Consider the following 21,285-nt stretch of genomic DNA (forward strand, 5'->3'; position numbering starts at 1 on the left):
GCTGTCTCCTTATTTTTCACATGGCTGGTAGGACTACGTGGTCATGGTGGGTCTTCTATCGCATAGTCTGCAAAGAGTTTATAGACAAAACAGAATGAAGAAAGCTCTCCTTCGTGCACTAAACAGGAAGGGTCTGGATCAATGACGCCGACGGGGTCTGCATCTTGGACTTTCTCCATTCTCTGCTGTACACCAGCAGGAGCCCCCACATGCTAAGGAACACAGCTCACCCCACCCCAACAGTCTTCTGTCCGTGAGCCATGAACAAACCATACACAGAGAGAAGCTTCGTTTTTTCTTCAATTTAATTGAAGTTACTTAGAAAAATAATCAGGCTTGAATGGCTTTTCCTGGAGGAAGGTTCAGGAACATTCCACGCTTTTGTTGGCAATGTGGGATTCAGCTTTCTTGAACAGTACAGTAAGATACAGGGAGAGGTTTCTACAACAAGCCCTCTACTGCATACAAATATGTAAAAAAAAAAATCACACTCCACAGAGATGTTAAAGTATATGTCCATATGCCATACTGAGCATGCTCCTAAGACAACAGTACGGGCAGCCCCTTCCGTACCTGACAGAGTAGCAGACTGCAAAGCGCCTGTTAACGGCCAACAGGCGGGCTGGCTGTAGAAGGTCCTATTGCCTGTTCATAGGGTCTAGTTGGTTGTGATGGGAAAAGGCTGGGGGAAATGCTGGTTGTGGGAACGTCGGGGAGTGATGAGGTCAGTCCTGCTGACATACGAGTGGGCAAGGGAAGGATCCTGCTCCCCAGGTCTGCACGGATTGTGTGCGCGTGCGTGTGCGCGTGGGGAAGGACCGGGCTGAGAGATGTCCTCTGAGCATCACCCACCGGGACAGAGTCCCTCGGCTTCTTGCCAGGTTAGAAGAGGGACTTTTGCAATCACCACCTCAGCACTAGTCCAGACCCCACCAGCTAAGTGTGCTAGGGACTGGCTTTAGTGATGGGAACTTTCTACGGCAGTGATGGCGAACCTTTTGAGCTCGGCGTGCCAGCCTTTTGAAAAACCTTAACTCTGGTGCCGTGTCACATATAGAAATTTTTTGATCTTTGCAACCATAGTAAAACAAAGACATATTTTTGATATTTATTTTATATATTTAAAGGCCATTTAACAAAGAAAAATCAACCCAAAAAATGAGTTCGCGTGTCACCTCTGACACGCGTGTCAGAGGTTCGCCATCACTGTTCTGTGGGCAGGATTCAGACGCTGGGCTTCCCGGGCTCTGCCACCAGGAGGACTGGTCTGACTGGAGTTTCCACTGCCCACTGCTCTCCTGTGGCACCCGGGTCCTGAGCAAGCAGGACGGTGAAGCTCACCTGGTGGACAGGTAGGAAGGAAGGTCCCCTCTGAGACACCAGGGTCAGCAGACTGCCCTTCTCCCCAGACCAGCTGGGGAGGCGGGGAGCGGAGTGGGGGCAGAGAAGGTGCAAGGATTCCAACGCTATGGCTAGTAGGTCAGCAGGAATGTCCTTGTCAGTACTACCCTGGCTGTACCTGGTTTTGCGCACACGGCAGCACCCCTGAAGAGTGGCTCAGAGGTGGGACCCCTGCCTGTACTTTTCTCCAGCTGAGCACGCCACAGCAAGCATTTCAAACAGTTTTCTTTAACAAAACCCCACAAAGTTTTGTTTTCCAGGCACATTTTTTAACCATGAATTCTTTTTAACCAAGGACACACTAATTTCTACATTCGGCAAAAACAGTGGGATCAATTAAAAACTTTTTAGACCATTAGAAAATGAAACCTGAAAACAAAATACAAGGAGGAAGAATCTCTCGCTGCAGAACCATGGTGATGTATCATCCCCTGAAGGACAATCTTTCTCACTGTAGAGAGAGAAAACGGATGAAAGAAGGCGACCTGCACACAGCACCGAGCTCGCTCGCACAGCTGATCAAAGACAGGCACGGAAATGCAAAAGTCAGGAAACCCAAGCGACTTTCCATTTAAAAACCAAAGAACTCACAGTGAACAACTCCAACCTATGGAACCGAAGAAGCGCTCATCAAGAGTTGAGCTCACTCTGCTTGCACTGAGCAGCCTAAGGCTTGAGGCATAGGGGGACCACTTGGGCCTTATGCCCCCGCTCCCCCTGCTTCTGTCCATACCACCCAAAACTTTCCTGCACTGCCTTGGGAGGGAGGAAGTATTGCCTGTGGTAGAATCCAGGATTAGAACCATTGCACGTAAGTTAAAGTTGAATTCATTGGATAAGGTACCTACCTCTGTTGGTCACTGTGGTGCTGTTTGATTTTGATTTTTTTTGGTTTTTGGAGGGGGTAAGAGAGGCAGTTTTTATCCTTGAAGAACTCAGATGGGCTAAATCAACCTAACCAAAGCATACTCTGCGGAACGCTAGCTCTGTGAGATGATCTGCAAAATAGAGAATTCTGGTCACGTAAGTTCAGGAAATGCTGCTGACGCAACGATCCTCTTGGGATTGGCAATGCACAGCACACATTAGGGCTCTGAAAAGTCCTGCAGGGAGGGAACCGACTTCACTTCGTTTGCCAAGGATACGTGACCGCAAAACTCTCATTTTGCGTCACATGAACTTGACATCCCCTAGGACCTGTGTTCTGTAGAGCACACATTTTAAAACGACGGACAGCCTGTTTTGTCAGCAGAAGCCCTGTTTCTGAGGATAGTTTCCTTTGCCTGGAAATAGAGTTCAGAGTCCCAATTCCAGGGACAGCCGGAGACTGTAAGGGTAAAACAGGTTGCATAAATCTCTATCCATCCAGGGTAGAGTCGCTGCGCCCTTCACAAGGGGAGAGAGCGTGGAAGGGGGTACACAGCATTTATAAATAGCTCCGGCCACCTCCTCCCGGGCACACCTCACTCACATTCAATAAAATAATTTTCTCGGTGAGATGTGGCAGCTGCTGCTCACTGAGCTGGCTCTGAGATTTATCATACAATTTTCATAGTTTCTGTGAATAAATTATTCATTTTTTGTTGTTTTAGAATAGTCTTCTCACCCCTTGGCTATAGGCTGCATCAAAAAAACGAAACAAAAAGCAAAACTTACCCATGCCCCAGCCCACCCCATCCCCTATTGTTAGAACTATTATTATTATTATTATTATGTACAATATCTGCTACCAACTCATTCACTAGCTGCAAGAGAGAGGTGGCTCAAATGTCAACCGAGAAGTGGGAAATGGCTGCAGGTGAGGAGCGGGAGCAGGTGTTCATTAGCAAGGAACCGGAAGTGGACGTTTCCAGCCTTCCAGAGGAAAGGGGCATGGATTACCATCACGGAAGGCTGTCCTTGCTGCTCAGGCGTGGCGATCACACAGGTACTGATGGCCTCTTAGCCTTGGGAGGACTTGAGAGAGGGTGTGCATGTGCCCGTGTGTACCCGGAGTCCACCCCTGACCTCCATGAGGGGTAGAAACGCCAGACCATTGCAAATCCCGGAGGGTAGGAGTCCTGCCTCGGTGTTATGTGGCAAGAGTAGGAAGCAACATGGAGACGTGAGTGCTGGGCTGGAGATGGCAGGAGGCAGCACCGGAAGCAGCTGAAGCTCCCCTTCCCTCACCCGAAGCAGACACCACTAATCGATCACCGCACTCTTCCAAGCTGTGCCTGGCAAGTCTGTTCTGGGGTTAAAGGTGGACACTACCAATACCTTAGAGCAGGCACAGGATAGGAAATATTTTTGCCATCTATTGTGTGGGGCCTTGAGCTTGGATGATGCACCTGGTTCGGGGGCCTGCTCCAGGCATGTGGTTTTCAAATTTGGGTCATAGAAAAATGCAAATTTATAGGGGTCATGGACATGCTCATGAACAGCCCAAGATAGCGGAGGTCTGCTAATTGTCAAGCTGGATACTCGGTGTCCATGTAAAGCTTCTTGAGGGCTGAGTCTACTGGTTTTGTTCAATGCTCTATCTGCAGGGCCTAGAATGAGGCCCAGCACATAGTAGTTGCTCAATAAATACTTGTTGACTATAAAGCAACAGCCATTTCATCTTCATCACAACTGGCACTGCCAGTTAAAAATTTCTTTAGAAAAGCTTATTCTATCAGACTATTAATTCCAGTGGGGGAAAATAAAAAGCTACCATCAGCTCTCTCCTTGGGTTAAAAAAAAAATCACATTTCTTTAGGACAAGGGACTTTGCGGTGATTGAAAATCGGTGTGGAATTAGTCCCTTACAAAGGTGCCTCTTTCCGTTTATTTCTGGCAGAATGTCAAGCACGGTGGCATCAACACACATCACAATGGCTCTTATCACACAGTGAGTCTATGAGCTGCGACTGAGAACATTCACGCCCCCAAGTGAGCTAGAGCAAGCGCAGAATGAAGCACAGATTTCTTATGCTGCCACACCAAGAAATCTCTACAGACACTATGTTTAAATAACTATAAATAATATTAATTAGAATTTATGGAATGCACAATTCATGGAATTCACCGGAACACAAGGAAACCTTTGAGACAGTGTTGCAGTACTCATGTCTAAAACCAGGGACACCCACCCCTATTCCCCTGCAAAGACAGCTGTCCTTCCCTACCAAGGATTTTAAATAATTCTCACTATGCTGCTCGCAGCATCATCCCCAAAGAAATATTAATTTACAAAATAACCCAATATTCATATAATTCTTTTGACAAATAAAAATCTTAAATTAAAAAGCATGATTCTCTCCCTCGTCCCCACCCCCTCCCCCTCCCCCAGCCCCCCCTCCCCCTTCCCCTTTATTCCAATTTCAGGTAGCTTGGCACTGAGTAATTGAACATTAAAAAATCGAGTTTGTAGACTTCGTACAGCTGCGTTTGGTGCTCCGAGCTGATGTTCTGGAAGAACTCCGTGGTCATTTCGTCAGTAGTTCTTGTGGACTTGGCGTAGGTGGGGAACTTCAGGTAGCTGCCCACCCCCGCCAGCTGCAGGACGTAATTGGAATCCTCCTCCAGCGTCTCGTACTTGCCCACGAGGTCGTAGTGGATGTGGCACGGGTGGCAGAGGGAGTAGACGGTCTGCCAGTGCTCGTTGAAGGGCTCCTCGCGCTGGGTGTGCGGGTCGATGAGATAGGCCACGAACTCCTCGAACTTGACGTCGTCGCCCTTGCGCAGGGCCTCCTGCGTGGCGTTCTTGCGCTGCCGCTTGATGATCTTGGTGCCGTAGCGCTTGTGGAAGGACGTGTTGTACTTCTGCGTGAACTTGTTGCGGTAGGCGGACACCAGCCGCTCGAAGGGCTCGCGGACGAACAGGAACTTCATGTAGCTTTTCAAGCGGTGGTTGATCTCGGGGATGCTGTACTGGTTGAGGGTCTTCAGGTTGGCCGAGACGTGCGCCTCGTTGGCCGGGATCTCCATGGGGTCGCTGTACTTGCCCCGCCCCGTCAGGACCATCATGAGGCGCTTCCAGTTGGTGCAGGCCACCTTGGGCACGTAGCAGTAGATGAGCTCGTGGTCCTCGTCCACCACCAGGTGCTTCAGGTCGTTGGGCGTCAGCACCCGCCGCTTGCGGCTCACGGCGCTGTTGGCCCGGCAGGTGTCGGTGACCTGGTCCCGGCGCATCTGGTGCAGGACCGCGGTGTTGGACAGCTCGAGCTGCAGAGGGGACACAAGAGGGAGGAGAATTCAGTACTCGGGCGGGATGTCTGCACTTGGCCACAGGCATCGCCGTGACGGCCGGAGCAGGCCACTGAGACAGCCAGCGGACCACTACGTGGCCTAAGTCTCCATCCCTTATTCTTGCGCTTGGTTCCACCATCCTTCCTTTGTGGAATAATATCATGATCAACTCTATAACATATGCATCACCCTCTACGTGCCTGGCATTTTGCTACAGCTACATAAATACAGTTTTTCTTTTTTAAATATATTTTTACTAGGGGCCCGGTGCACGAAATTCGTGCACTGGGTGTGTGTGTGGGGGGGGGAGAGTGTCCCTCAGCCCAGCCTGCCCCCTCTCACATACTGGGAGCCCTCAGGCGTTGACCCCCATCACCCTCCAATTGCAGGATCGGCTCCTTGCCCAGGCCTGACGCCTCTGACAGAGGTGTCAGGCCTGGGCAGGGGACCCTCATTTCCCCCATCACTGGTTCTGCCCCCAGCCCAGGCCTGATGCCTCTGGTCCAGGCATCAGGCCTGGGCAGGGGACCCCCAGACCCCTCCGATTGCTGGCTCTGCCCCTTGCCCAGGCCTGATGCCTCAGCCAGAGGCGTAGACCCCCATCACCCTCTGATCACCTGATCGGCCCCTTGCCCAGGCCTGATGCCTCCGCCAGAGGTGTCAGGCTTGGACAGGGGACCCCCATCTCCCCCCGATCACTGGCTCTGGCCCCCGCCCAGGCCTGAGGCCTCTGGCCCAGGAATCATGCCTGGGCAGGGGACCCCCATCTTCCTCTGATCGCTTGCTCCACCCCCCGCCCAAGCCTGACGCCTCTGACCCAGGCTTCAGGCCTGGGCAAGGGGACCATCATATCCCCCCAATCCCCGGCTCAGCCCCCCGCCCAGGCCTGATGCCTCGGCCAGAGGAGTTGACCCTCATCACCCTCCGATCACCAATCACCGGATCGGCCCCTTGACCAGGCCTGAGGCCTCCGGCAGAGGTGTCAGGCCTGGGCAGGGGACCCCCAGCTCCCTGCGGTTGCAGGCTCCGCCCCTGCCCAGGCCTAACGCCTCTGGCTGAGGCGTCCGGCTCGGGCAGCGGGGACCCGTAGCTGCAGCGGCCCCGTGATCGTGGGCTCCACTTTAGGCCCAGGCAAGGGACCCCTAGCTCCCGGGACTGCCAGCTTCGACCGTGTCCAGCTCCCATCGCTGGCTCCACCCCTACTTCCTGCTATCACTGGCCAGGGCGGCAAAGGCGCCTGATTCTCCGATCATAGCTCCCCCCTGGGTTTCCTATCACTGTCAGTGGCAGGGGGCTCTTCCTGCTTTCCCTTTCGCCTCCCTGCATTGTGCCTACATATGCAAATTAACCGCCATCTTGTTGGCAGTTAACTGCCAATCTTAGTTGGCAGTTAATTTGCATATAGCCCTGATTAGCCAATGAAAAGGGTATCGTCGTATGCCAATTACCATTTTTCTCTTTTATTAGTGTAGATTGATTTCAGAGGGGAGGGGGGAGAGAGAGAGAGAGAGAGAGAGAGAGAGAGAGAGAGAAACATCAAAAATGAGAGAATCATTGATCAGCTGCCTCCTGCACGCCCCCTACTGGGGATCGAGCCCGCAACCCAGACATGTGCCCTTGACTGGAATCAAACCTGGACCCTTCAGTCCGCAGGCTGACACTCTATCCACTGAACCAAACCGGCTAGGGCTATACAGTTTTTCTATACAGGCATCATGCTGCCAGGCACTGCAGATGCAGTAATAAAACAGTACAATGAGGTAACTGCCCCTTTGAGTTTCCAGTCTCGCTGGGAAGAACCAGGAAAGGGAGGCTCAGAGAGGTTAAGTTACTAGCTTGAGATCACACAGTGAGTAACACACAGAGTCAGTATTCAACTCAGGTCTGCCTGGCAAGCAAAGCCGCCCGCTTTCAACTCCACCCTGATGTCCAGCACCCCATCTTCTTGAAAGCAAGCAAGCACGGAGGCTGACATTTGATTGCTCTATTTTGATGCAAGGCGGGGGGGGCACTGTTCCTCCAAGCCCGTCACTGTGGACGTCTGTTGCTTGTTGCTTCCTCTGGCACCGGGGCCTCGATTTTCCTCGGGGAACCTGTTCTCCATTCTCAGTTCCCTTTTCTCTCAAGCTGCCGAGCTGTGTGGCTGGCCCCTGGAGTGTGGGGACAGGGAGGGGCTGGGCTGGGAATGAAGGGTGCAGAGCAGAAAGACACAGGGATGTATCGGGGTGACATCATCTGAATACCTAGGTCTGTACGTGGCTGAAACCAGGCCCCCAACTCCTGGGCTTTTGTTACATTAGTTAATACATTTGCTTTGCTGTGTGAGGCAGCTGGATGGAGTCTGGATGATATTATTTGCAACCAGAACATTTGGGTATTTGCACGTGTTGCCTTTGAGCTCGTCGTTTATGCCATATTCATCTATCCAGTCAGATGTGCGCAGATCTAACAGTGTACAAGGCCCTCACTCTATTCCGCTCCGCTGGGAGATACGACCTTTTCCTAAAGGGCTCACAGGCTAGGAGGCACCAGGCCAGAGCTGGCAGCCTGCAACGGGGCCACGGGGAAGATGTGTGTGCTCCTCTACATTCTAGGAGCAAAAGTTTCTCCCCAAAAGGCCATTCACTTCCAGGCGGAACCAGTTCTCATGAACCACCTAGAACAGCGGTTCTCAACCTGTGGGTCGCGACCCCTTTGGGGGTCGAACGACCCTTTCACAGGGCTCACCTAAGACCATCGGAAAACACATGTATAATTACATATTGTTTTTGTGATTAATCACTATGCTTTAATTATGTTCAATCTGTAACAGTGAAATTTGGGTCACCACAACATGAGGAACTGTATTAAAGGGTCGCGGCATTAGGAAGGTTGAGAACCACTGACCTAGAATAAGAGACAGGAGACCAGACCACCTTGGTGCGCCTGCATCTTGGCCTCCAACACCCTATTGTTGCAGGCCAGCCCTAGGTCATGGGATTCACTATTTATTTTTAACAGGAAAACGATGACCTTTGCATGCCCTGACTTCTTAGCGGATCTATCCTTCACCTTAAGAAGAACGTTCATGCCATTAAAAACAAAGCAACAGATTGTCCTGAAGGAAAATAGAAGGACCAGGAAGGAAAAGGGGCATCAATTTTGCCCATTTGAATCGCTATGGACAGTTTTGAAGGCAATAAATTATTAAAAGAGCAGAGAAACGGGGACTCAGCACCCCTCCCACCTCCACCGCCCTTTTCCCAGCTCTTTTCAAATGGAGACAATTCTCGGTGCCTTCTGCGTCCCCAGGGAGGGAGCATATCAGTTAATACTGCATTCAGGACCACAAAGCCGTGAAAAATAGAAACGATATCAGCGTATCGCTTTACGTCCAATTGTAGGGACAGAAAATAACTCAGTGGGGCTTTGCCATGTGGTATCTGAGGTTTCTTTCTCTCCCATTTCCTTCTTCTCTGCGCCAGCTGGCGTGGCGAATGGCACACCTGTAGCAGCGAGTCCCTGAGGACTCGGAGGCCAGAGTCAAGGGAACCAGCGCCTTCTCAATCGAGAGACACAGCCGGGCCCCTTCCAGGGGGAGGAGGTCCACCTGGGCCTCCAGTGTTGAATTATTAGACAAACTATTTTTAAAAAATATATATTTTATTGAATTTTTACAGAGAGGAAGGGAGAGGGATAGAGAGTTAGAAACATCGATCAGCTGCCTCCTGTACACTCCCTACTGGGTATGTGCCCGCAACCAAGGTATATGCCCTTGACCGGAATCGAACCTGGGACCTTTGAGTCCGCAGGTAAACGCTCTATCCACTGAACCAAACTGGTTAGGGCAGACAAACTATTTTTTAGAACTTCTTATTTTAAAATAAATACAGACGGGTGTTGGTTTAACTTATTAAAAATACAATGTTACTTAAAATACGCACAAATATAATGTGCACAAGTAGGTATACGTGACCCAAACAAATGTGAACACTGAAATGGACAATATTAACTGACGGACGATGTTGTTTTACTGGAACCGAAGTCCTGTCGGAAATGTGTCGGGCGCTCGCTGTCTGCTGGGGCAGGCTCCCGGCCAGCTGATATCCATTCCCCTGTGCGCACAAGGACTCAATTTTCCCACCACTTCTCATTTCTAGTTACTGTAAAACCCAGCCCCCTGTAACACCACAAGACCTTTACTCGCTACAGATTCATCATGTATCTACTTTCTGTCTCTGCCCATTTCTAATTACCCAACAGTGATTTCCAACCTTTTTTCATTCATGGCACACATAAACTGACTACTAACATTCCAAGGCACACCAGGAAATAGATTTTTTGCTGACCCGACCAAAAAATAGGTATAATTTTGATTCATCCACACTGGATGGCTATTGTTGTATTGCCTGTTGTCATTTTTTTTTTTACTTGACAATTTAAGAGAAAAGAGATCAGTGCCCTGACTAAATAGTCAGGTGTTGCGTGTTGTAAAAATTCTTTCGGCACACGGGTTGAAAACCACAGGCAAACAGCGATTTCTAACCTTAAAAACATGCAGATCTGGCCCTGTCACTTCCACACTGGTCCCAAGCAGGGCTCACAGGAGCTCCAGTAACAGGAATAACTCCAGCAATGGACAAGTTCCCTGAGTATCACCCACAGGGATGGGGCAACAAGAAGACGGGGCATGAAGAGGACTCGCTGATGAGCAGTTTGCTCCCTTGCCACTGAAAGAGAACACCTGTCTTTCCCAGCCATGTTTTATCAATTCCACTCAGCAGAGGTTTGCTGATCTGGTAACTCTGAGCTGTGAGAGGACTCTCTTTCCTCTTTCACTCCCTTTCCTTCTCCTTTTTTTTTTTTTTCTTCCCAAAGGTATTTGAAGCCACCATGAAGGACATAGATGCAGAATAAAACTGAAATAGAAAAAAAAACACAAATATACTAACTACACGGGCTGTGATTAAAGACCTCACTCGGTTGTGGGCTTCCTAGTAGCAAGGGCAAAAAGGGAAATGTGATTAAATCTTGTTTTTGTGCTCAGAAAGGAGCAGCATTCCAAATGCTTGGGGCAGAAAATGGACAAGATTTTAAGAAATTTCAGTCAGCGAGGGAGGTTCCATTTTCTCACTTTGGAGTATTCAGAGGGTTGCTTGCCCCAGCTGACTAAATACCAATGTTACTATTCACTACCGCCTAAAGTCCACAGAACGTTCCAGCATTTACAGAACACTTTCGCATACGCCATCTCATTAAAGAACCCACTGGAACTTCTCCAGAGCCTGCTAAAAGAAGGTTTATATTTAACACACCAGACCATGTTTCCAACCACATGTCATTTTTGGGGGGCTGGCAACCGCCAAGTATTAATACTTCATGTTAGTGGTTCTCAACCACCAGCACACGTGGACATCACCTGCAGGGTTTATGAAGATGCAGTTTCTGATTTGGTAGGTCAGGGATAGGCCTGAGAATCGACATTTCTAGCAAGTTCCCGAGTGTGGAAATTTGCTCGGGCTCCCATAACAGAGTATCACACACACACTGGGTGGACGGCACAGCAGAAACTTATTTCTCAAAGTCATGGAGGTGCGGGCTGGGGTGGCCTCTCTCCTTGCCTTGCATATGTCCACCTTCTTGTTGCTCGTCACCTGGCTGTCCCATCCTCTTCTTACAAGGACACCAGTCCTACTGGATTAGGGTCCACCCTAAATGGACTCAATTTAATAACCTTTTTAAAGGCCCTGTCTCCAAATTCAGTTACATTAGAAGAGCCTGGGGGATGGGACTTCAACATGTGAATGTGGAGTTGTAGGGAGCTCATCCCACCAGGGGAGGCGGGCGCTGCTGGCCCGGGACCCCACGTTGAGAATCACGGTGTCGCACTGTGAGGAAAGGACTGTGATGTGACATCCCTCACCCATTCGTAGCTTTTCCTAATTACAGAAGACGGAACCCGGGTTCGTCGTCCATGCCAAGAGCGTCCCAGATCGGCCTTCAGTTCCAGCCCCGATCCCCCGCCTCCCTTTCATCTCCCGAAAGTATAAATTAGGCCAGAGCGAGGGCTGGTTCTAGGAAACCGTGGACACGGCTGCAGGCTCCCGGCTGGGTCCTGCCTTCTCGTTTGGATGCCTATTTTTAATTTGGACATTTAAAAAGAGGCATCTATAATCAGTGTAGGTACCACATTTAGGGGCTGTTTGAAAAAGTCTTTCAAACTTTCTGGCGTTTCATCTTAAAAGGAAGAGAAGCTGGTTGCCCTTAAATTAAAACATCTTCTGTGATGTTTACATTTCTCTCACGCACGAGGACCCAACCGGAGGGAGGAGCAGCCTCCCAGAGAACAGTGGCATCCCAGAGAGAAAGGTAAATCCGGAGGCATCAGGTGAGGGGGCTTGGCGAAATCTGCCATTAACTACGTTAGCTTGGGCCCAGCCTCGGTTTCTCCACTTGAAAATCCTAATACAGACTCCCTGACCCCACAAGCCCCTCATTGCTCGACCATCAATCATCCTGTGGCGTTTAGGATGGGGGAGGGGCAGAGGAGACCTTGACCGCCTGACTTGCTGTGATTCTATCATTTCTTTCAGGTACAGAAATTCCTAAACTCTCATGAAAAGGGCAACTCATGAGGAATCACTGGTGAAACCACACTTACAGCAAAAAAGAGGTACGCAGTATAACTAAGCATACTAGCTACCATTTACGTACTATGTTCCAGCCCCTGTTAATCGTCACCGTTCTAAATAAGACTAGTGTTCCCAATTTATGGATGGGAAAACTGAGGGGCAGGGAGAGTAAGTACAGTGGGGCCTTGACTTACGAGTTTAATTCGTTCAAATTACTCTATCAACTCAATGCAAAAAATCAGCCGAGAGACAGCTGGTATCTCAAAAAACTCGTTAGTGGGGACACTTGTAAGTCAAGACCCCCCTGTAATTGGCTGACGATCAGGCACTACACTGGGGCTGGGGTTCAAATCCAGACAGCCTGTGCTTTGAGACCACGCACTGTGCAGCCTCCCATGGTCTGAAGACCCACCTGGGGGTCACCAGCCCCAGGGCAGCCCTGAAATTGTGGGTCTCGACCCTGGCAGCTCACTGGGACCACAGGGGAGCTTGAAACTCCAGTGAGGCCTGGGGCCCACCTCAGATCTGGTGTACCTGCTCTGGGTGTGCTCAGCTCTGGGGATGCTACAGCTGCCCAGGCGGGGACTCCTGCCTGAGCGCCTTCAATGCCACAAGCTACAACCTAAAAAGCACAGACTGGACGCGAGCAGTGACCTGCACCTTCCTGGTCCTCAGATCTAAGGGAAACGGGCTTTCCACTCAATAGGGCCAGAGGTCAAAGGTCTAGAGCAGCGGTTCTCAACCTGTGGGGCGCGACCCCTTTGGGGGTCGAACGACCCTTTCACAGGGGTCGCCTAAGACCATTGGAAAACACATATAATTACATAATGTTTTGTGATTAATCACTATGCTATAATTATGTTCAATTTGTAACAATGAAAATACATCCTGCATATCAGATATTTACATTACGATTCATAACAGTAGCAAAATTACAGTTATGAAGTAGCAACGAAAATAATTTTATGGTTGGGGGTCACCACAACATGAGGAACTGTATTAAAGGGTCTCGGCATTAGGACGGTTGAGAACCACTGGCCTAGAGGGTCACAGGTCTCAGATGTCTTTGGGTGTGTCCATAGAGAACCACTGGGAATCCTAGAATGCTTAAGCTTCCATGTTTAGAAAAGAAAGGAGAAAGATATTGGGCCTTTAAAGAGCCAATCTGGTCTGAACCTGCTGCAGAACATAAAGCGTTCAGGAAGGAGGTGATTCCAGGTTAACTGACATGAACATTGCCAGAGAAATTGGCTTTTTAGGATTTGAACCCATCACAAAGGGAAACACCTGTTTGATTGCAAGGATGGCATCTCTTTCCAAAGCAAACGGAAGGAAAAGGTGCAATGGGTGGGAAGCCCTAGGACATGAGGCGGGGGTGCAGGAGACGTCTTGTGGGGTGACCCAGGGCTGACCCAGCACTGACCAGGCTCAGCTGACAAGGTGAGCCACGGCTCTGAGCTCCGTGGGCAGAAACAAGCGCGTCCAGGAAAACCTCGCTGTAAGGGACTAATTCAGGCGAGGGGCGTCTGTGAAAGCCAAAAGTCCGTTACATAAGTAGGTTTTCCGAATGCGTCTGTTAAAAAATTGACAAATTAGCTAATTTACTTGTTTTTACTCATGCAGACACATTTGTGTAATTAAAGTTAAGTATGTATGAAACGTTTAATTCCACAGAAAAGTTTCCTATACGTGTCACAGTAATTTTATATTTACACTGAATAGGCCTAGTAAATACGCATTCACCAGGCGCCATGAGTAAACAAATGCACACGGCGGGGGCGTGGCTTAGGGGGCGTGGCCTAGCGCACGTGGGAACATCAGCGGCTGCAGAAAGTCAGGTCAGGAGACAACAGAACCGATTACCCTTGCAGTGCCCTGTGGTTACGGGCTAGTCATCCCTGAACATTGTTTACGGGCGGCGCCTCTTGGATTTAAATACGTAGACTTTAGTTGTAGATATGTAACATTTATGCCGGCGAAACTACTCCAGTGTTTTTTCCAACATATGGCCTATTCGCTAAAATGTGTTAAAAATAACACTGAATTAATAACAACAAAAATAACCTGTTAATTCAAGCAAATCTTGGTTAAAAGCATTTTAAAATTAACAAGGTGTTAATTTCCGCGTATGACATAGGGACCGGAAATTTTGTCTGTTAAATCCGAAGTCGGTGAAATCGAGGCCCACACATGGAGGGTTTACTGTAAGAGCAGTGGTTCTCAACCTTCTGGCCCTTTAAATACAGTTCCTCATGTTGTGACCCAACCATAAAATTATTTTCGTTGCTACTCCATACTGTCATGTTGCTACTGTTATGAATCGTAATGTAAATATCTGATATGCAGGATGGTCTTAGGCGACCCCTGTGAAAGGGTTGTTCAACTGCGAAAGGGGTCGTGACCCACAGGTTGAGAACCGCTGGGCTAGAGGGTCCTTTTAGGCTTGTGGGTAAGGTACTTCTTTTGTGTGCAGGGTTTGAGTCCGGTGACCTCGGTTAGGGTCACAGACTCAGCTGCCCTCCAGAGTGGGCAGGGCGTCCCTGGGCCACTGGGAGGTGGGGGGATGCCACTTCACCCTTACCCATGAGGGAATGGGGACCCCGTCTTTGAAGATCTTTCAGTGTCTGGAGAGAAGCCAGAAAACCAGACTGTATGTATGTGTCATCCCTGCCTTCTTTAATGTTAGCTACAATTGAAATAATTTTTTTTCTTAAATGCTGTGGGCCAAACCGTACTTGTTGGGGCCGGGTTTGCCTGTGGGCCACCAGTTGGCGCCCTCACCCAGGCATCTGAGGATGGGGCCAGGGAGGAGGGGCCCTCGCGGAGTCTCTGGCCCAGCTGCCTCGCTCAGGGGAGCAGTGCGGGACGGGAGAACAGGAGAACCGGGTGGAACGGGCAGACTGCAGGAGCTCCAGAGTGCAACCAGGAGGCTGACCGTCAGCAGCAGGTACTGAGAGAAACCAGTGGAAGCTCAGCTCTCAGCCTCTCCCGCCGCCCGCCTCACCTGCCTCTGTAATACTCATCGCAATTTACACACTTATTCTGTGTGTCTCTCCCGTCTAGAACGCAAACTCTGAGGGGGCAGGTGGCTTCAGTTTTTGGTTCACTCTGTTTCCCCAGTGTCGGCACATACCAGGCCCTTAAAGCAGCCGTCGCCACCCTTCAGACCTCACGGTCCACCAGGGTCCATGGACCACTGGGTGGCGACCGCCTTAAAACTCTGTGGAATGAATGAATGCATGCCTGAATGAATGACTGGGGGACGGCGGGGATTTTTAAGGCCACCAAATGCCTGATGAGGCTGCACAGGCTTCCTGCCCCGGCAGCCCCACCCCACCCTCCACGGAGGGTTTCTGGCACAGATCCTGCAGCCGAGCAAGAGCTCAGCATCGGCCCAGCGGCCGGAGGCCAAGAGAGAGGCAGCTGGGCTCTGGGCGTCGGGTGGAAATGGGCTCCGGTGACTGCAACAGCCTTTGCTGAAGGGGGAAACTGGTACTTTCCACCCATCTGGCGAGGCCAGGAAACAGGAGGAGGGAAATCGTGAGCGGGGGTACAGGCACCAAGGGCTGCCCTGGGGTTTTGGCGTGGGGTGCAAGCTGCCAGGGCTCCCCTCCAGCCCGGCCAGGTGTGGCTCGAAGGCCTCCTTTCCATCTCAGATCAGCTGTTTGGGCTTCCGGACGCCCGGGAGGGTGCGGGAGGGGCACAGGAACAGGGATGGGGTGGCTGCCAAGCTGAACTGGCCTCCGATGAATGGTGGCCCGGAACAGGGACAATGGTGGGGAAGGGACGCGGCTCCCACACTGCTGGGGAGGCTGGGTTTCCTGGGAAATCAGAAGTCAGAGGGCGGGCAGAGCGTGCACCTGCTGGCGGAGCTGAATGCTGGCAGGAGAGAGGGAGGAGGGTTCCGCTGCGCAGCCTCAAACTGCTGAGGGCGCCCCAACCCAAGCGCCTCCCCAATTGCAGTGCAGTTCAGGGGCGGGGCGCTGTGACACCCTCAGCTTCTCCATCTGCTCTCTCCCTCCTTGGACCAACAGGCTCTGTTGGCTCTTCCTGCTTCTCTTCCCAGACTCACCAGAATGTTCTATTCATATTCTGTCCAAATCCCTGGACCTTTTCAGGCTTGCTTTCCCATCTGTAAAATGGGGACAATTAGAGAGTCTACTTCTCTGGGTTGCTTTGAGGGTTCTGCGAGGGCCCACCAGGAAAGCACTAGCCTGGCACACAGAAGGCACGCGGTCAACAGTCCGTCTCTTGATCACTGTACGTATTAGAGGGTTGCTTCCTAAGTGGCCGGCAGTGTAGCAGGCATATTGCTCCGCCTTCCTCTGCCTCATGGCAATTCTCCATCGTCAGGGTCACTGAGAATGACCGCAGGTGTTTGGTACAATGGGGACTCCTGAGAAGTCGTGACTCAGTGGGTCTGGGTGTCCTAGGTACCTGCTCCCGACCACGGCCCCGGAGGAGGGAGCCTGCAAGGCCGCTGGCCCCGCGTCCCACTGAGAACTGCTGAGGCAGCATTTGCTTTTACACGCGCGGGTCTGCAGTGAACGTCCAACACATTTGTCATCTGTGTGAAATGTCTGGCTCGCGGCCATTCAATATCTCGCTGACACAGAAGACAGACAGAGGCAATCGGAGGCGACGTGGATTGGCAGCTGCTAAGCCCATCGGTGCTCTGCAGAGCCATTTTCTCGGTAGGCAGAGATTAGCTATTCACATGTACCAGCAGGCTCTACAGCGTGCGTTGGGATGTCAAAGTGAACTCTGGACGGAGAGATCCAAAAAGGTCACCTTACTTCTTAATCAGGTAGCACGTTTCAACCGTATCCCCTTTCCCTATTGTCCCAAAGGTGCCCGCAAGCCACTCTCTTGGGCTTTCATGGTGCTTGTTTTGTGTTTCTTTCTTTCATAAAGAGGAGAGGCTGAGCCAGCTCTGCAGATGGGGCCCCAAACCCTCCTCCCACCCTGCCCTGGAGGCACTGCCCCTCCCCCTCCCTCCCTCCCCACCCCTATCCCCAACACACCTGGGCCCCAATGGAGCCATTTCCACCACCTTGACCTCTTTGTCTGAAGCTGCTCCACCCGGCTCATAGTTGCATCACGGGGAATGAAGGGAGTTTATCTCATTTCCCTCCTCCAGGGCCTCAGGACAGGGCCTGGGCATCTCTCCATCCAGGTGCCAGGCATTCAGTGCCCAGCACTTGCAGGGCTTAGAAAAGGGTGAACAGCCTTGTGCCCACACATTAGTGCCTTTCCAGCACGAAGATTTTTTGTCTCCGTCACTTCACTGCCCCTCCCTCTCCTAAGGATGGTCCACTTGGGAGCTTCCTGGAAGGCCACCGTCGAGCACTTCAGGAGCAAACACATCTGAGTTCACCTGCTGTGTACTGAGAAACGCACAGGATATATTTTTTTTTAATCCTGGGCTGCCTCTCAGGTCACGTCTGGGGCATACAAATACACACAACACACCATACGTGATGTCCTGGGCTTCGACCTGGGGCCCAGACATGAATAAGACGCCCTCAAGTTAAGATCATCGGAGTGCAAACATCTTTCATCCTTGCCCCAGAGCTTTCGAGTGATTCACTCCCCTAGCGTCTTCGGAACGCCGAGCTTTGAGTTGGAAAACACCTTTGCGATCATCTGATCTCATGTTCTGATGTGTAGATGGCAAAACTGAGGCCCAGAGACGGGAACTCATCGCCCACTCCCGGGAGCGGCAGCCCTAGGCCCGGACCCCGTCTTCCCTAGGGGGTGGCTGCTGTATATAGAGAGAAACATCTATTGTGAAGAGTGGAATCTTCTCGTTTCATCCACCCAGCCGCCCTTGTTGACGGCGTAGAGATGAATTCGGGGACAGCATGAGGGGTGGTGCCCAAGTGCCATCCACGTGGTGCTAAACCACCTCTGTGAGCTATAGAAGACGTCCTTGCTACCTTCTACCAACCTAAGGGCAGTGTTTTGGTGACACACGTGGGGTTATATTCAGTGGAAATTCTAACACCAACTTTGTTTTTAAAAAGGAATAGTGACCTTGTTTGGGCCAGTGGAAGGAAGAATTAATTTTAGGATGGAATTTTTTTTATCTTCACCAGAGGATATATTTATTGATTTTAGAGAGGGGGGGGGAGAGAGAGAGAGAGAGAGAGAGAGAGAGATCTATGTGAGAGGGAAACATCGATCAGTTGCCTCACATACATGCCCTGACTGAGGTTTGAACCTGAAACCTAGATATGTGCCCTGACCAGGAATCGAACTGTAACCTTTTGGTGTACAGGATGATGCTCCAACCAACCAAGCCATTCAGCCAGAGCCAGGATAGAATTTTTATAGAAAATGAGTGCCTCCCTGAACCCATTAAATAGACACTGAGCAAACATGGAGAGCATTTGGTTTCTCACCCTGCTAGGAAGCTGGGGATTCTGCTGAGTTGACCTCACAGGGGTCGGAGGTCAGATGCTGGAATCAGGCAGACACATCTGGACGTGACTCCTGACAACACCCCTGACTAGCCACATGACCCAGGGGCACTCACCCATTTCCACCCTCCCAGCCTCAGTTTCCTCGTCTGTAAGGTGAGGGTTGATAGTAGCACACACGTCACAGGCTGTCATGAGGTTTAAAAGAATAAGGTCTGCAAAGAATTAAGCATATCCCCTGGCCTGCAGCTGCTCTTCATGCACAGGCAATTAATAATCAAAGTTAAAGGTTCTTTCCCCTGAAAAAAAAAGATCTTCTTTACTTGTATCTGTTTCCATCAAGTGGCAGAGTGGCGTAAGACACAGGCTCTGCGGCCAGGCAGCCGGGACTTAAAAATCTGGCTCCACCACCTACCGGAGGTGGACCTTGGGTTAGTTACTTAACACGGGCCTCAGTATTCTCATCTGTAAAATGGGCGTATAAGACAGCACTGACTTCCTAAGGTTCTATGTGATGCTGAAAACAGCTTTCTTTATGTTCAATGCACTGGGGGTGTGCAGGGGATGGCACCAAAGGCATCACTCATCCTGCATTCAGGCCAACGTGGTTATGAAATGATCAAGAAGTCCCTTGCATTCACCTTCCTTAACTAAGCCTCCGTACCAACAAGGAGGGAGAGTGGCTGATGTCACTTGTCCTTTCACTTCCCCTGCCTTTCCAGGGTGGAGGCCAAATAGTGCTGTACAGAGCGGAGCGGGAGAGAAAGCCCAGGCCTGCATGTGCCCACACGCCCGGGCTCTGAGCGCTGTGGAAGGGCTGACACCTGGCCTCTGCCAGGCAGGCACACGTTGTCCCTGGCCCCCAGCCGACCCAGCCTACTGCCTGCAGGCCCCACCTGGCCCCTCGGTGGGATCTGGATTGGTCAGCCCTCTCCCACTGGCCAGCGGGTTGCTGACCTCCTGGTCTTATGCTCCATCCCTTGGGAGGTCACCTCAACCTGGCAGCTGCCCCCAACCTTTTCTTTACTGGGGGTGATGGTGAGAGGAGGCTAGTGCAAAGCAAGGTGAGGTTTGTCTTTGGGGAGACACATTCTAACAGGTCACAGATGAGGAAAGGAAGACTTTACAATGCAGTCTGTGCGGCAGCTGACAGGTGCTAACTCAGGGACTGGTGTACCTGGTGTCGGACTCTGAGACCTTGCACGGGCTAGCCCAGAGGCCTGGGGCTTTCTTAACCTCCTCAAGTCTCTATTTCCCCATCTGCAAAATGGGCAAACAATAGCCCCTGCGTCAAAGGTGGCTGAAAAGATCAGATGAGTTATAGTATTCACTCAGCATATAAGTCAAGCATGTCAAACTCGCGGCCCACGGGCCACATGTGGCCCACCCAATATAACGGTATGTAAGAAACATTTTAATTAAAATTTCATAACTTAATTTTTACAATATCCTGTTATACATAATTATTAATAACGAACTACAACATTAACTAATGACTGATTACTATAATTGTGTTGCATTCATTTCCCTTACGTGCCTTACGCACAGGCTCACCATTTCTCTCCACTAATACTAGCAGCGAACAGTTTAGCAGGCGACAGCCACGTCATTAGTCTTGGACTGACTTGTTTGGTGTGCGTACCAGGAAATATTTCGCTTTCAAAGAACAAGAAAGATAGGTTTATTTGCGTTACGCTTATTAATTTGTGCAGTTATTCAGTGTCTGCCAAGTTAATGTCCAAGAAAAAAAGATTACTTTTTATTAAAATGTTCTATTATTTTATGTTAACGATGACTCATTTATTCCAGCCCTTTGTATTCAGCATGTCTCTATCGAAACAAACCTACGTTTCTATGAAAATTGAAGCTTTTGTTTCTTTGTGGTCCACATAAACGTACACCTTGTTTATGTGGCCCGTGTGAGCCTTCGAGTTTGACATGCTGATGTAGGTGCTCAGTCACCTGGAGCTCATTATCTCACAGGCGGGCGTGAGGCTGGAGTAGGATCAGAGCTCAGGCGACGCCCTTCCTTGGTGGGGACCGATCTCCCCTGGAAAGGGCAGCTCCTGTGAGGCCGGAGAGGGGAGACGGAAGCTGGGCCAGAGAAGGCCGGGGAAGCAGGGAGTGGGGCGGGGGAACAGGAGGCGCAGACGCAGTGTCAGCCACCCCAGGGCACCTGTGGGTGGGGCTCGATGGCTGTCCCTGCACCGGCTGCGCCCGAAGTGGTGGAGCCAGGCCGACCTGCGAAGCTGCATGAGCTGCGGGGCCCACGGAGGCCCCAGCACCCCACGCCAGGCCTTCCAGAAAGGAAGCTTCGCAGACATGACGACCCCATGGAGCGAGGGAATCTCTTCTCATACACTAAGTGGCATTCTCTGAGACAACACAGCGAACAGAGGGCCAGAAAGCAAGTGGGTCAGGGTCTGGGGAGGGGAGCCGGTTCCCATGAGTGAATCTACTCCCTGTGCTGGCTGAATCCTCCATCGGAGGCCCTGCAGCTCCAGGGAACAAAGGCACCTGGGGACGGAGGGGGACAGGCCGCCAGCCTTCCCAGGGGCGAGCCATGCCCGCCCTCCTCCCGGCTCACCTTCCCTGCCCCGGCTCCAGGCTGGGCCCTGGGGACAAAACCAGGCAGAAAA

General features: G+C 51.0%; 1 protein-coding gene across 2 annotated transcripts in view; it reads right to left on the reverse strand.

Annotated features, from left to right (window-relative positions):
* Positions 1 to 2,597: 2,597 nt before the first annotated feature.
* The window catches only part of CHST11 (carbohydrate sulfotransferase 11), a 229,197-nt gene continuing 210,509 nt past the window's right edge, over positions 2,598 to 21,285 (reverse strand). For both annotated transcript variants that reach the window (XM_059681790.1, XM_059681791.1), the window contains exon 3: positions 2,598 to 5,589. In XM_059681790.1, coding sequence (XP_059537773.1) covers positions 4,735 to 5,589 — 855 coding nt within the window. In that variant the 3' untranslated portion in view covers positions 2,598 to 4,734. The remainder of the gene's footprint in view (positions 5,590 to 21,285) is intronic.

This window comes from Myotis daubentonii, chromosome 2 (genome assembly GCF_963259705.1).
Source record: "Myotis daubentonii chromosome 2, mMyoDau2.1, whole genome shotgun sequence".
Taxonomy (NCBI): domain Eukaryota; kingdom Metazoa; phylum Chordata; class Mammalia; order Chiroptera; family Vespertilionidae; genus Myotis; species Myotis daubentonii.